The sequence below is a fragment of the Mustela putorius genome, unplaced genomic scaffold (assembly GCF_011764305.1).
Source record: "Mustela putorius furo isolate JIRA1106 unplaced genomic scaffold, ASM1176430v1.1 tig00000765_pilon_pilon_pilon, whole genome shotgun sequence".
Classification (NCBI taxonomy): Eukaryota; Metazoa; Chordata; class Mammalia; order Carnivora; family Mustelidae; genus Mustela; species Mustela putorius.
The window spans coordinates 4,086,677-4,102,315 of NW_025421470.1; the positions used below are offsets into that span (position 1 = coordinate 4,086,677).

At 57.4% G+C, this 15,639-nt stretch overlaps 1 protein-coding gene across 14 annotated transcripts in view; it reads right to left on the reverse strand.

Moving 5' to 3' along the window:
* The window catches only part of MX2 (MX dynamin like GTPase 2), a 28,619-nt gene that overhangs the window by 11,401 nt on the left and 1,579 nt on the right, over nucleotides 1–15,639 (reverse strand). For 2 of the 14 annotated variants that reach the window (XM_045084464.1, XM_045084466.1), the window contains exons 2-7: nucleotides 11,300–11,611; nucleotides 10,558–10,750; nucleotides 9,514–9,651; nucleotides 7,300–7,454; nucleotides 5,138–5,276; nucleotides 1,534–1,732 (exon numbers count right to left, since the gene is read on the reverse strand). In XM_045084464.1, the coding sequence (XP_044940399.1) occupies nucleotides 1,534–1,732; nucleotides 5,138–5,276; nucleotides 7,300–7,454; nucleotides 9,514–9,651; nucleotides 10,558–10,750; nucleotides 11,300–11,542 (1,067 nt within the window). In that variant the 5' untranslated portion in view covers nucleotides 11,543–11,611. The other 12 variants (XM_045084468.1, XM_045084473.1, XM_045084475.1 and 9 more) reach the window with 11 other exon arrangements.

Sequence of the window (15,639 nt, forward strand, 5' to 3'; positions counted from 1 at the left end):
TTGTGATCTCTGTCTGTCAAATAAATAAATAAAATCTTAAAAAACAAACAAACCAAAACCCCACCCACTTAAAAACAGGCCCAGTTCTCAAACAGAGATTTCTTCTGAGAAGACACACCAAGGGCAAACAGGTACGTGAGAAAAAGCTCGTAGCCACCGGCATCCGGGGAACACAAATCAGAAGCACAACGACACAGCACTCCACACCCCAGACCCCACGAGTGTCGGCAAGGAGGTGGAGGCGCGTGAGCCCTCGTGCACTGCTGGCGGGAAGGCCGATGGTGCAGCTTCTGGGGACAGCGGTGTAGAAGGTCCTCAAGACATTGTAATACGAAACTGCCGTACGGTCCAGCAATCGCAGTTCTGGGCATTTAGCACAAGAACTGAAGTCCGGAAAGAGACGTTAGCGTTCCCACGCGCGCTGTGGCTCGTTCGACAGCCGCGGGAATGAGCTAGTGTCCACGGCTGGACGAACGGATGAGGACAAGGTGCACAAAGGAATATGGTTCGGCTTTTAAAGAGAAGGGCAGCCTGGGGCGCCTGGGGGGCTCAGGGGGTTAACCCTCTGCCTTTGGCTCGGGTCATGGTCTCAGGGTCCTGGGATCAAGCCCCGCATCGGGCTCTCTGCTCAGCGGGGAGCCTGCTTCCTCCTCTCTCCCTGCCTGCCTCTCTGCCTGCTTGTGATCTCTGTCAAATACATAAATAAAATCTTAAAAAAAAAAAAAAGGCATTCTGACACCCGTTCCCCTACAGAGGAATGTTGAGGACGTCACGCTGATCGAAACAAGCCGGTTCCAGAAGGGCAAAAACCGTTGATGCTGCCTGCGTGATCTGTCTACACCGGCTGAACTCACAGAACCAGAGAGTGGCGTGGTGGTCGCCAGGTGCCGGGGGATGGGAAATCAGGACTTGCTAATCACCAGGGACAACGTTCCAGTGACGCAAGATGAGAAGGTTCTGGAGGTGGCTGGTCAGCCTCGCGCCCATAGTTAACAAGACGGTGTTGTGTGCTGGACATTTGCTCAGAGGGTTAATCTCATGTTAGGTTCTTACCACAATACAGTTAAGTTAAACATTCACATGGTGCTCACTAAGCAACAGCAGCGGGCACGGTTGTCAGGGTTTTACAAATGCGCGTGTGTTCAATCTGTGAACAACCGATTTTAAGGGCACGGCGAGGCTCCGTAGCTGGTGCCACAAGACCATTTTTCAAGTGCTGCTCTGCGCATTTCTCTCGCAACAGGTGAGTCCCTGCCCACGCGCACTCAAGGGTTTCCGCTCGGACACACGATGACAAAGCAGGTCCAAGACTTCCCTTCTCCACGGACCTGAGTCCTGGTGTTCACAGCGTGGTCCCTGCACCGGTAACGCTGGCCGCCCCCAGGAACGTGATGGAAACACAGATCCTGGGGCCCCGCCCCAGACCCGGGGTGAACACACTGACCGCGTTGATCTGTCGCCGGCCCCGTCTGGCCTGGAAGGCGGAGCCGACCCTCCCAGAGGGCCGTCCTGGGACGATCCTGGGGAGCTCACCTGAAGTGCGGGTGTTTCTGGAAGAACATCGTTTCCTTCCTGGTTGCCTCGGCCAGGCTCAGCCTGTTGGTGATCTCCTCCTGGCCCCGGCACCGCACCATCAAGTAGCCCTTCTGCAGATGGTACGTGAGGTTCTGAGCCACTTTCATGACCATGGGTTCCGCGCCCTTGTCCACGAGATCCGGTTTGGTCAGGATTCCTGGGGGAGGGGAGGCAAAGACGGCGGAAGGGGTCAGTTTTCTCCTCCCGTGTACTTGACTGCCGCCGGGCTCTGGGAGCTGCCTTGGCCTGGACCTGGGACGCCTTCTGGAGCTCCGACCGTGCAGGGCCTGAAACCCCACTCACGCAGTCCCTCGCCACGCCTCTTACCTGCATCTTCACTTGCTCAAATAGCCACTTTGTTTTTGGTCTGTCACGGGGGGATACCTAACGTCATCTTCCACTCTTTGTCCTTGTTTTTAATCTGGGGTGAAATCTGGCCATCTGGCTTCTTATTTCCTGAAAATTCTCCAGCATCTGAGTTGTGGGATTTCTCTCTGTTTGACCTTCCCATTACCAAGGGTGGTCCTCAAGAGCGTGCCTCTACACTCACTAAGAGGTTTGTGTGTGCACAGCCCCCCCGTGTCCCCAAGGGAGCCGACAGGTCTCTGAACCTGTGCCGGCACCTTCCACCGGGAAAGGAACGGACCCTCCACCGGGAGAGGCGGCAGCACTGTGAAGGCCCCTCCTGGGAGCCAGAGGTCACTCAGGAAAGCCTAGAACGCAGAGCTGGAGTCCGAGAAAGCAGGAAGATAAGAACGAGGGAGGTTTGCGATGAGAACGCCCCGTTGTTGGGGGGAGACGATCTTCTCACCCAGGGCCTCTGTTTGAAGCCGGGAACTCAAGTAGGAAACACTCACGCCTCCTTCGACAGCCTTAGTTCGTGAAGATCGTCTTGTGTCCCAACTACTGGGCCATAGAGAAGGCACGGTCATCAGCATTTCTTATTTTTCAATTAACCCTTTCCTGAGTACATGACATATTTATACTGAATTTAAGGATGCCTATTAAGCACTCTGCTTTAGGTATTGAGAAAGGGGTCGAGAACAGGACTGCCAGGTCCCTGATTTTGTGACTATCCCCTCACCCCCTAGTGGGTAAAAGCCAGATTAGTCTAGAAATATACAAGCAATAAAGAAAAAGCTGAAGAGGGGTCTGACTTTATTTACATGCTTAAAGGCCAGTGGGGGGGTCTAGGGGTCAAGGCAAGTGTCTGGAGACCCAGTCAGGGGATGGTTGAGTCATCTGGGCAGGAGACGATGGGGGTCTGGTCTAGTGGTGAGCAAGAGACGGAGAGGAGTGGACAGACCTGGTTTAGTTTTGGAGACAGAGTCATCAGGACTGTAGATGAATCAGACATGGAAGCCGGGGAAGGAGGTGTCATGTGTGACTCTCAGGTTTGGCTCTAGAACTTGGCCGGCAGGTGCGGCGCTGTGCGTGGGAAGAAGCCGTGGGAGGGAGCAGAGCTGGAGGGCTGGGGTGTCGGGAGCTGTCTTTTGGTCACGTTCCACTGGAGACATTCAATGGACGTCCAAGTGGAGGTGTCAAGTCCAGGGAAAGGGAAGTGTTACAAATTTAGATCTGGGAGTCGCCAGCACAGAGAGAGACTCAAAGCCATGGTCAGCTTCCCTAACGAGCACGTGTTGATAGAGGGGAGACCTCAGAACCACGTTTTGGGTTTCCGACATTCAGAGGTCAGAGAAGGGAAGGAACAACCAGGCAAGACTAAGAATGTGACCTCCAGTGGCCACTGAAGAGGCTGACCTGGAAGCCAGCGGGCCGTGTTCCAGCAAAGGAAGGAGAGATTTCGAGAAGGAGGGAGTGGTCAGTCATCGGACTGGGTCTGAGGGGCAGGAGACGGGGACAGAGAAGGGACTGCAAGCGTGTCAGCACGGAGGGCGTTGGCGACTTTCCAGACGCCATCTCTGTGCCATGGTGGCAACAGGAGTCCCGCTGGGGTTGGCCAAGCGGGCACCATGCGTGGAACAGTGGGCAGGTTAGGGGGACGGGCTGGCGTCATCAACCTTGTTCTATTTTCGCCCATCCCAAGTACTGTATAGACAGGCATTCGGTTCTCTTTTTAAAAAATCGTGGGAAAGTTTGTATAATTCGTGTGTGCACGAATCACGCAGCTAATGAGAAGAATAATGAACGAATGAAAACAGGCTGCTTCCTCCTGTTTCTAAAACCCACGTATTTTTAACAATTGTGGTAAAATGTACATCACATAAAAGTTATTGTTTGGGCCACTTTAAAGTGGACAGTTCAGTGGTGTCCGTATCCTCACCATTGTGAACCACCTGCCTCCCACCCCTGCCCACGGTTTGCTTCATCTTACAGAACTGAAACTCTGTCCTCACCCACTGACTCCCGGCTGCCCCCCCTTCTATAGACCTACTAATATCCAGACAGCTGACCCTACGAGACAGATGATGTCACCTGGTGTGGCCATCAGTGAGGCATCCTTCCTGACTTAGGATCAAGAGAAGACAAAGAGCACGGAGCCACGACGACCAGGGACCCAAAGGCTGAGTGTTCTGTCTGGCTCGGTGTGTTGGCGAAGTTTGCAGAAGTCGATAGGTAACAGCGCACCAGGGGGGTCCAGCACAGACTGAAATGATATACCGGAGGTCTGTGCCCCTAAGATTCATTTCTGTCCTTCCTGGAAAACCAGGCATTTATTTGGGAAGAAACGGAAAACGCAATTACACAGCAGGTATGCGTTTCATCAGGAAATGACCTGCAAAGTTTCAGGAGGTCATCTCCCTGGTAGGCAGGATGACTGAGGAAGAAGTGATGTTGAGTGACGGAATTATTAATAAAAAAAAAGAGCAGCTCTCCTTTGCTGAGAAACTACTACATGCTTGGAGCTACGGACCATGCTATACGATATTTCTTCATGGACTCCTCCCAACCACCACCGCATAGGTAGGACTGTGAGACTAGTTTGTGGATGAAGACAGGGAGGTCGGAGAGGTTAAATATACTACCCAAGGCTCTGTAGCCTTTGAGTGCTAGAACAAGGATTCAAACCCAGACTGTGTGTGCTCTCAAGTCAAGTTCCCTGTAACACCTTCCAGGGTGAATTTTTTTTTTTTTTTAAGAAGATATTGAAGAGAACCCAGCTCCTCACAAAGACTTCTGCTTGAACACCAATTCTGCAGACTCTTATGCCCCAACATCAGCCCGGTAGAATGTTCCCTGAGGCCTTATGAAGGTCCTTGCCATGTGCCAATAGGTTCCAAGACCTTTAACTGTGGAACAGCAGAGCTGATGGGCTGGTCAATTTCCCCCTTCCGGGCCACGGTGGGAGAGCGGACAAGGCAGTTCTGGCCCCCCATCCGGAAGGGTTTGCAAATACCAGTGAAGAAAGAGGATGAAGACCTGCAGGCTCTGGCCACACCTGTCACCCTGACTGTGAGTGGAGACTGCCATCAGCAGTGGGTGAAGGTGTCCTAAGACCATGGAGCTTCTGCAGGGAATAAGGCTATGTTCTGCGAACTTCTAAATACAGAAGTCTCCCCCTTCCTCCCTGTCCTCTGGAAGCTTGGTTCTGTCGTCTTACCTATGGTCCTGTCTCCTCTGGGGTCCACCTCCTGAGCCATGCTCAGCGCCTCTGTCGTGGCGATGTCCACGTTGCAGGGGACCACCACCAAGTTGATTGTCTCCTGCCTCTGAATGTACTTCTTGATGAGTGCCTTGATCTGATGGAAAAATAAAAATCACACAAAGGAAAAGGTTATCTTTGGTTAACCAACAGTCCAGCTAGACAGGTGTGTTGGTGACAAGTCAACATCCAAGAGCATGACCTGGCTTTTACTCTTCTGGGCGTGGATGCGGCCAGCCCCCTTCCCCAGACAAACTTGTGCCATCTGCCTTTACCGGGTTCTCTGCTGATTCCCTACACCCCTTCAGATCCCCCCCCCCCACTGATATTTCTTCTTTCCTGCCAACTCTCTGGTCCCTGTAGCCAGACTAGAACTCTCCTTCTTCTCCAAGGCTCTCCTGTGATGCTTCAGACAGTCTGCCTTCTCTTACAGTGTTTGGTGTGCGTCCTGTTTCCCCTGGGAGTCCGGGGGTACCTTTGTGAGCTCTCAGTACCCATGCCGAGTCCCCCACGGTGCCCAAAGTGGCAGGTGCTCAGTGCTCTCTACCATAGTATCTGACGTCAATAATATCTCTCCACGTGTTCATCCCCAATATCAATGTCTTTTTCTGGAGTTTCTTCTTAGAAGGAATCTAGCTCACTCAAATTTAGAGAAATCCAATAAAATTCCTTAGAATCTATAGGCAAAAGAGAGATGTGGGCAGCACAAGCCTTATGTATCGAATTTCAAAAATATTTTCCCCTCAGACAGTACAAACCAACGTGGAGAAAGTCGACACCTAGGAACACAATTCTGTATATTTGGGTGCAATTCACACAGAGTTTTTTTCTCTTATGATGCCCCATGAAATTATTCTATGTTGCGCAAGGAAATAATCCTGCACAGCCACAAATGGGAAACTTGTGTCATGTAAGTGCAGGCTAGCGTCGTAGAAGCAATTCAGTGATGGCATCGAATAAAGATGACAAACACCAGGAGGCTCCGTGAGGTCCTAACTGTGGGAAAATTTCCCTGAGTAAAGTTAACAATCAACTCCTATAAGCTAGTTAATAGCATAAACTCATGTCATAGAATAACATTATGGAATAGAGTCCCATTGAACATGAATTGTCTTTAAGTTAAAATAAAAGTCCTCGTCTTCTTGGTCTCTATTCCCTCCCCTACACCCGAGGGCAGCACCTGTTCTGCCGAGGTCTGTAAGCGAGCACCCCACTCCGGGCTCTCCTCCTCAGCACCTCGGACAGCTCAGCACAGCTCTTTGCGGGGGCGGGGGGTGTTTGTTAGCCGGCGCATTACAGAATAAATTTTGCTGCGTCTCTGGTCTCTACCCACTGGATGCCGGTAACAGCCCCTCCTTCCCAAGCCGTGACAACGGTAAATGTATCAGACCCTGCTGACGTCCCTTGGGGGGGGAGATAGGCTCGGGGTAGGAAGCACTACGGGAAACACACTTCTTCACCTTCTTTTCATGCAATGGACTTGACGGGCACCCCCAGCGGGAGGTCCATTCCAGGATGCAGAGGTTCATGAACACACAGGTGATGTCCCTCGGGGGTCTTTGTCCCAGGAGGGAACACAGACACTCAACAGGGACGATAAATAGAAGTGGAAGGACCAGGGGCGGGGTGTTGGGCATCAGGGAGGGAATCCCGGTGAAGGTGGCCTTTGGGAGCGCTCTGGAGGAAGCGGGAGAAGGTGCCTCATGGAAATCTGGGCAGGGGGAGCATTTCAGAGAGAGGGAGGAGAAGGTACAAAGCTGGAGGGCTTGAGGACTGTCGAGGGCTCGGGTGCGGCTGGAGCAGGGGAGGAACGGGGCACAGTGACAGATGTGGCCCATGAGCTCCTGTGGCCGGAGCACATTGGATGCGGGGAACTTTCATGCTGAAGGACCTGGAGCCACCAGAGAGCCTTGGGGAGCGACAGCCTCTGCTCCATGCCCTGCGCACTGTTCCCCTGGTCTCCTCCCCAACCGCCCGGAGCCAGAGTCCCAGAGCTGGGGACCAGGGCCGGAGACCAGGGCCAGGGTGGTGGCGCTCCAGAGCCCCCGGGCCCGCCCGCCCAGACCAGGAAGTCTTCCTGTCTCCAGCTGGGCCCGTTCCCAAGTCCCAGAAAAGCTCACCTGCAGCCCGATGTCCTGGGGCTGGTTTCCCACAGGCACCCTGGTGATGCCGGGGAGGTCGATGAGGGTCAGGTCCGGAACCTCGGGGGAGATGATGTCCACGCTGATGAGCTCATGGCTGATGCTGACTCCGTCCCCGGCTAAGGTGTTCTGGGCTGCGGAGGCCGAGGCAGGGGGCAAACCCAGAGTCCAGATTAACGACCCCTCCCAGGAAAAGCCGAGAGCCCCTGGTGCTTAGGAAACACTTCACAGAGGCCCGAGGAGAGGTCTCTGAGGCCACCTGGGGGGCCACTGAACACCCTCACCCCTGCCCTGGGGAGAGGGTGCCATACCATACGCTCACGATGGGATTACGAAAGGGTTCTGTTCCCTTTGTGCTTTTTAGTATTTTCCAGTGCGTGTTATAGCGGCTTCAAATACAGCCGCAAATTCTTCCACACCCTTCCCTCCCGAAGGTGAGCCCCTGTGCGGGGGCCGGATGTAGGGACCTCGGTCCAAGGACAGAGATGGTGGGAGTGACTGTGTGTGACCAGCAGGAAGGAAACGCCGCGGCCGGCGCCTGCTTTCTCTCGCGTGGCTCACTCTGCGGGAAGCTGGCCGCCCTGTCCTGAGGACACCAAGTATCTCCACTGGGCCACAGGGTTCAAAGACAGGAGAAACTTTCTGTTTTGAGCTGGGCTCAAGCTCTGCTGGTGCAGCAGGGCGGTCTCTGTCCTCCTAGAGGGTGGCCAACGGACGGACGGGGTCCCTGGGTCGGGGGTCTGAAGGTGTCCATAAAGACAGCCATCGACATGGAGCTCCCGTCCCCTCCACAAGCTAGGAATGGTGCGGGGAGGAAGAACAGACGTGCGGGTGTAGGCAGAGAGCGGTGCAGAGCAAACCTCGCGGCCGGGAGGAGGACGTGTGGGCAGAGCTGAGACAGTCTCCCCCCCGCCCCCGACTTCCACTGTCACTCTCCGGCTGCCGGGCTGTGCATGTCCTCGCTTGCCCGTCACCCAGATGTCCAGATGCCCTCGAACAGACAGGGGCCACCAGGTAAGTCCTGGGGATCGCGCCCCTTCCCGGGAGCACCCCGGGGGTGAGCTAGAAGAAAGCCAGCCTTCCTGCAGGCTGTTGGCGCCACAACCAGAACAGGGACCGACTCAGATGCCTCGTGCACACGTCTCAGAGCCACGACCTGCTTCATGCACGTGGGGCCCAAGCCGTCACGGGGAGCCCCATGGTTCGGAGGGGCCCCCGCCTGGTTTACTAATCTGCTTTCACGGTCTTGAGATTCTTAGTAATTTTGAATGGGGGTAGGTCTTGGGGTCTGACTCGGTGCAGAGCGCCCGAGTCACGTAGCCGGCCCAGCTCCAAGCGTGGCTCCTCGCACTCTGAGCACGTAGGACGCATTGCGGAGCCCGGTTCAAGTCCAGGTTCCAGCCGGGCGGGTCTGGGGTGTCTCCCTGAGACTCTGCAGTGCCCACGAGCCCCCAGACTACTGGCTGCTGCAGACCAGGTGAGGGCCCAGGGGCTGGACCGCCGAGGGAAACCCGGAAATGAGAGGAGCAGGGGGAGGGGCGGGCGTGACGACAAATGTCACGACACACATGTGCCACGGACGAGGACACAGAGGGCACTGGTCGCTGGCTAAGGGGAAGCATGGAGACATAAGAGCGATGCTTCCGCATCACCTGGCCTTGCTCCTCAGTGTGGGCTCGATACCTCCTCTCTTCCTGCCCCGCCTCCCGGAATTAGCCGCGGGGCCGCCCTGGATCAGAGAGTGAGTGGAGCATCAGGGCTGGAGAAGCCTTCTCCCTCCGCAGGGCGGCAGGCGGGGCACGAGAACCGGGTTGGGGGGCCGGACTTCTCCGTTCTGGAGGCGGTCCCTCTGCTGAGCCATTTGAGGCCTGCAATTGGGGTTCTGGGGGATCTGAGCCCGGGAAGTCACAGGGAGAGGCCGTGTTTGTGACCAGTCGCACGGAGCCCCTCCGCGTTCCGAATCAGCTTTAGTAATCTGCAGGGCGGTGGCTCAGGACAGTGGTGACCGGGAGAGTGGGGGTGTGTGTGTCCTGTGGGCGGCACTGCCCAGAGGAGGGGCAGCGTGGGAGGCAGGAGGACCGGAGCACGGAAAAGCCTGTGAGGAAGAGGCCCCATGGCCGGGAGGCAGAGAAGGGGACGGGACCGCAAGGGAGCGCCCCGAGAGCCACACCTGCAGAAAGCCCGGCCTCCTACCTTTGAGGATCTCCTTCTCCACCTGGGAGGGGTCCTGGAGCTGGACCTCCCTGGTGCCGTAGATGATCCGACCCTTCCACGCGCTCTCCTGCAGCTGCCTCTTCAGCTTCAGCACGAGCGGGCACCTGGTCACGATCCCTGAGACAGTGTCCCCGACAGGCTAAGTCCCTTGAAGGAGGGTTTGCAGGTGCCCTTTCCCCCTGTCCCCAGAGAGCTGCCCCAATGTCCCAGGAGTCCTCGTCTGAAGTTTTGGTCGGTCTCCAGGGCTGGGTAAGGACAGAGGCTTGGATTGGGCGGGCACAAAGGGGCACAGGTCCGAGGAAAGAGACATTTGCAGCTGTACGCCCTACCCCCGACCCGGGGCCCTGTGCTCTGTGGTCACTGAGCCTCCACGCCGACCGTAGCCACCGTCCCCCTCATGTTGCTCTAGAAGTCACACAAACCTGAGTTGAGGCTGTGTGTCTGAGGGCTCCCTGGACACCTGAGCTGGAGTCCCACCTTGGGCTTTGGCCGCGGGACCAGCCTTCGTCTGGGTGGCCGCAGAGGGCCGAGGACAGATGGATGAGTGGAGCAGTGAGCTCGGCCCCACCCCCTCCAAGCCCCTCACACTTGGGGTCGGTGGGGAGAAGGCAGCTAGAGCCAGGGCAAGAGTCGGGACGTCTGAAGGAGGCTGTTCAAGGGCATTCTCGGGGTTCAAGGGTATTCTTGGGTTTCAAGGCTGGAACCTCCCTGAGCTGCTTGGGGCTGGGCGTTCCTATTGTGAAGTCCTGAGCATTCCACATGTCTATACTGCCGGTCCTCTAAGGGCAGCATCGTCTCCTCCTCCAGCCCAAGCCCAGCAAGAGCTATTGATGAGAAAAAGGTCAGGAACCCAGGGGCCGTGAGGGACCTTAGCCCCCCACATACACACCTGCCAGCCCAGCCATGCGTTGCAGACCTAAGCCTTCCAGGGCCTGCCTATGAAGACGCTAGCCCCCGAGGGATGCCTTGTGGCCCGCGGGTGACCCAGCAGGCTGCAGAGAGAAATTGGCCCAAGGTGCTTACCGCTGCCTCTGGGGAGGGCGACCCCCGACAGAGCCTCCAGCACGGAGCTCTTGCCCGAGCTCTGGTCCCCGATGACAGCGATGGCGGGCAGGGCCAGGTCCTGCTCCACACCCAGGGCCCGCAGGGAGTCGATGAGGTCGATGCAGGGGCGCACCTTCTCCTCGTACTGGCTAGCCAGCCTGTGCTCGGGGCCCTGGGAAAGGCAGGATTCCCATCGTCACTGGGGATTTGGGGCAGGATGCATGCCTCCCCTGATGCTGGGGTGCAGACAGTTCAGCAGACAGGAGGTGGGTGGGCCCCAGCGAGGTCCCCGTGTTCTCCTCTCACAGAGGCTTTGCTTCCACCGATGTGGGGTAGCTGGCTGGCAGGTGCCTCATTGAACAGGCAGAAAGCACCCGGCGGTGGGAGCACCTGGCCAGAGTGGGGACGGGAACCAGGCCCTGGGCTGCCAAGCAGGGGTGGGGCTGGGAGTGGGGTGGGTTAGCCATGGTGATGCTGACGGTAGCATCTCCTCCAGCAGGGAGGGAGGAAACCCTGGCCCTTGGGACAGAAGCCCCAGGCTTGCTGCCCCAGAGATTGGGTTTATCCTGGTGGTTGCCTGAAAGGTTCCTAGGAGACCATGGGGCACCGGCTTTACTGGCAGGATTGGACCAGACTTGTGGGTTTATGGCCATGACTGGGGATCTCACCTCTGGCCGGGAGCTGGAACACACCCTTCCTGATGTCCCTCTGCGTGACCTACCTTTGTCTTCTGTTGGGCCCTGCTTCCTTCCGGCTGCTGCAGGGTCAGGGAGTGAAGCATTTTGGTGAGGTCACCTGGGTCCTGTCCCCCCACCTGATGCTTTCGGGAAGACATCGTGTGTCCTGCTGTCTCTCCAGATGGTGGCGGCTGCGGCTGGAAGAAATTCGTGTCCTTTTTTGGTTGCTGTTGGGGAGGAAACATCTTGGGCTTCCAGTAGGGGCCAGAACTGTGGGCCTTAGCCATCGGCCTTCACCGAGTCAGACCTGGGGGCTGTGCTCTCTGCTGCTTAGTGCCTCGTCTCCTTGACAAACTCTGCAAAGACACAGGAGGGCAGAGTGGCCCACCGTCCCTGGGCAGTCCCCTCCTAGCCCGGACCTTGGCCAGCCTCACCTCGCCCAACTCCACACCGTGCACCCCTGCCCGCAGACCTCAAGAACAAATCTGTTGACTTATTTAATCTTAAATGAGAAAATCATGCAAGTTCTATTAACCTCCGCCATATGTACACAGAATAAATTCCTTTGCAGAGGGCCACGGTGGAGGACTTTGCTTTCCTGGTGAAACACGGGCTCCCTGTCGTCAGAGTAAAGGACACGATCCGCCTGCGCACTGTTGCCATTGGCGGCCAGCAGGCTCACAAGGGAATCGTGGGGACTCGTGCGGCTGTAGGCCTTGCTACGCTCCTTGGCTCTCGTCCCCAGAGTCTTATCAGGCCTTATTCTTGTTTTAAGATTTTGCAAACAGAAAGAATTAGTGGTCTCCAGAAAAAGAAAGATGAGATGCAGCCTTCTTGACATAAGAAAGACCATTTCAGGCCCCGGCCACCCTGGGATGTGTACCTGACCAGCACTACTCGCCCAGAGCACATTTCTTGCAGAACCTCTGGAGATATGGCGAAATTGCAGAAGAACAGAGCCCAGTAGTGAAGGATTTTAGGGGAAGAGAAGAACGTGAGGACGAGCGTCCACTGGCAGGCCAGGAGAGAGCACAATGGTATCAGGGGCAATCCGTGAGGATGAAACTCCCAGAGCTGGTTCAAAAGTAAAGATTGGCCCAGCACGTTATGATTCTTTTAAATATTTTATTTTTTAAGGAATCCCTGCGCCCAGGGTGGGATTCGAACTCACAACCCTGAGATCGGGAGTTGAACGCTGCCCCTGCAGAGCCAGCCGGGCACCTGGTCCAACACGCTCTGCGGGTACCACTGCGGGATCTCAACCCCGAGAGCACACAGACCCCAGAGCAACCGGACCCAGGGAACTGACGCTGTCGCCCCGGGCGGCCCCTGGCTTCCATCACTCAGGACCTGGACCCTGTCCCTTAAGAGGCACACTGTGGTCCCATCGTCTGAGCCCCATCACAAATATGCACGCGCCCTTAGCATAAACCTTCCCAGTTCTGTTATTTGAGGGGACCCTGCTTCGGGAAACAGCCCCGGTGTCCTTGGCTTGTCCCAAGCACCACCTTCTTTGTCCTGTTCTTGGGCTGGCTTGGTTGTGCCTTTTGGCCCTAGACAGCCAGCAAGAGGCAAGGCCCGTTTCGGGGAACTGCTTCATAAGCAACTTACAGCGGGGCATGCGGGAGGTGGTCTGCAGGGGTCGCTCATTCTCCACCTTTCCTGGTGGGGGCTCTGGGCCGGGGCGGGGGGGCACAGCCAACGACAGGGCAGAGCCGCCGAGAGACCCCGGGAAGTGAGTGTGGAGAAACACCCACTCGTGGGGCTCACGCAGGGCAGGGCGGGGCGACAGGACCCGATCAGGTTGGGAGCGCAGCACCGTCCCTGAGGTGACAGAGAGCACAGAGGGCTGCGCACAGGACCGGGGGAGACCGGAGGCACCCAAGGAGCGAGCCAGGGAGGAGACGCAGGGGCAGGGGAAGGATGGCCGGTCCTGCTCGGGGGTCACCGAGGCCGCCCCAGAGGGAGGGTTTCCTTCCTTCCCTCCCTTTCTTCTGGGGTGAAAGCATCCGAGAGGGACCCTGCCGGCCCCCACTCTCAGCTGGACCTTGCAGGGTGACGGGCTGGAGTCCGCTTCCAGGGGCTGCGCCCGCAACCCAGAGGGGAGGAAACTCATCCCATCATCCCTCGCTGCGGGGTCCTCGGAGACAGGCCCCCTCTGTCGAAAGCACCCCACATTGTGACCAGGTTCCCTACCTCACAGGTAAGCCTCTGAGGGACATGCAGGTGAGGAAAAGGCATTGCCCAGAGTGGTCGGGCGATGGTTCCCAAACGGTGCGTCCGGGCACCCTGAGGAACCTCAGCCAACTTGCAAGGTCGCTCGTGGGTTTTTAAACTTCTCAGGGGGGCACAGAGTCACCTGTTGGACACCACACAACCTGCTGCTGCTGAGTTGTTTGGACCCAACAGCAGCAATTAATTGATAGAACTATTGGGTATTTCTTTTGGTCGGGGGTGAAGGGGTCAGACTCCAACCCCCAGGAACGCACTACTTGGCGCGGGCATTCTCTTGAGCTGCTGGCAATGGAGACCCCGTGGGCTCTGGAGAAACTCTGCCCCCTCCTTAACCCCACAGAAGAATCTGGACTGGGGGGGGGGGTCTTTCCAGAATAAGGTTCTCAGCAGAGACGCATTTGATCTGCACGGCGGAAGACCCCCGAATCCGCAAACAGCCGCCTCTTGTCGCCCCGTGAAGCGGGTTCCTTCCCTCCGAAGCCCCAGAGCCCCGGCCCTTCTTCTCCGTTCAGATGACACGGGTGCCCCCTGTCGCCCGACCGTCCGGGACGTTCACATCTGTGTGGATTCCCCGTCCGCACGCTGCTAAATTGGATTTTCTCCTGTGAATCTGCCTCGTGGCCACGTGATTCTTAGTCCAGCTGCAAGGACACGGATGGGGCCGGGGTTCTTGCTCCCCCAAAAGGGGGCACCATGAACCAGTCACGGAGACACTCAGGGCACCCCGGACGGAGGAATTTGGGGGATACCGATGCAGGGTGAAGGTACGTGTGCCCGGAGGGGCGAGGAAAGAGGCGGGAGGGGGTTGTGGGGCGGTTGGACAGAGGGACAGACGGATAGGCAGTGCGGGAAAGGGCCCCTGATGCTCCCTGCGTGCCCGGCGGTCCTGCGAGCCCCGCGGTCTGGATTACGGAGCCGCGCGTGTGCAGGCGGCGGGAGAAGATGGGCTGAAGGGCTGGGGGACCGTCCCGGCTAGAAGGCAACAGGCTCGAGACTCCAACCAACAGTGGATTGTTTCCACAATGAGGAAATACTGAAGTTATTCACATTTGGAAAACACATCACAGGGGACGCCCGGGGGGCTCGCAGTTGAGTGTCTGCCTTCCTCCAGGTCAGGATCCTGGGGTCCCGGAATGGCCCCTTGTCTAGCCCCGCGCTCCGGGGGGAGCCTGCTTCTCCCCGGGCTCTCATCCTCCCACCAGTGGCCCTGCACCCTCTCCCCTCCCCCCCCTGCCCCCGTGCCCCCTCCCTCACCCTTCTGGACCCCCACTCCTGGTCCCTCTCCCCCCACTAGTGCTCGCTCTGAAATAAGTAAATAAAATAAAGTAAATATTAAAAAGAAAAAAGAGAAGAAAACGCTTCACAGAGGGCCACCGTCCATGAGGGTAGGTTTTGGATCTCAGCCTTGAGGACCAGCCCCTTGCTCCCCCAGGGCCTGTCCTCCTGCTTTTGATTCTACTGTATCTGGACCTTCTTCTCACTCTGCGGAGCCCCAGGGGAAGCGCAGCCGCGGGGAGGGCCTGGACCCCAGTGCCCTGCGCCCCTCCCTGGCCCCCAGCCCCGGAGCCTGGCCTCCGGGACCTGCCCCAGGCCGGAGTTGTGCGAGCAGCTCCGCAGCCACACAGGCTCTGCGCAGAGGGGAGACCTTTCTATCGCTTTGCAGCTTGTCGACCTTGGACCTGGCCGCTTGCTGTGCCTTCAGGGTCGCTCTACCATCGCCACGACCGGGCCGAGCCTGCACGGCCTCGCAGACCTGTGGGGACAGCTCTCTTCCTCTCACACTAGTTCAGAAATTTTGTTTCTCCTGAAAGCAGAATACAGTTACAAAAATCAGGTTCTCTGGTGTTTTGTCACGTTTTCAGGAAAGAGAAAGGGAGGTGCTTCTCACTTCCCCTCCGTCCTCGGGAGAACCCGGGCCTTCTTCCTGCTGCTGGCGCGACCCGGGGAGCAGCCCAGCACCCTGAGATGTGTTCCCCCAATAATGCCAGGTTTGCCGGCCACGACCAGGTGCCGGAGGAGGCGAGGAAGGACGCAGCCCTGCACACACCCGGACCTCAGACCTCCAGCCTCCAGAGCGGGGGGAAGAGACGTTTCTACCATTTAAGGCACCGAGCGCGTGGCACCTTGTTCTGGCGGCCCTGAGACACAG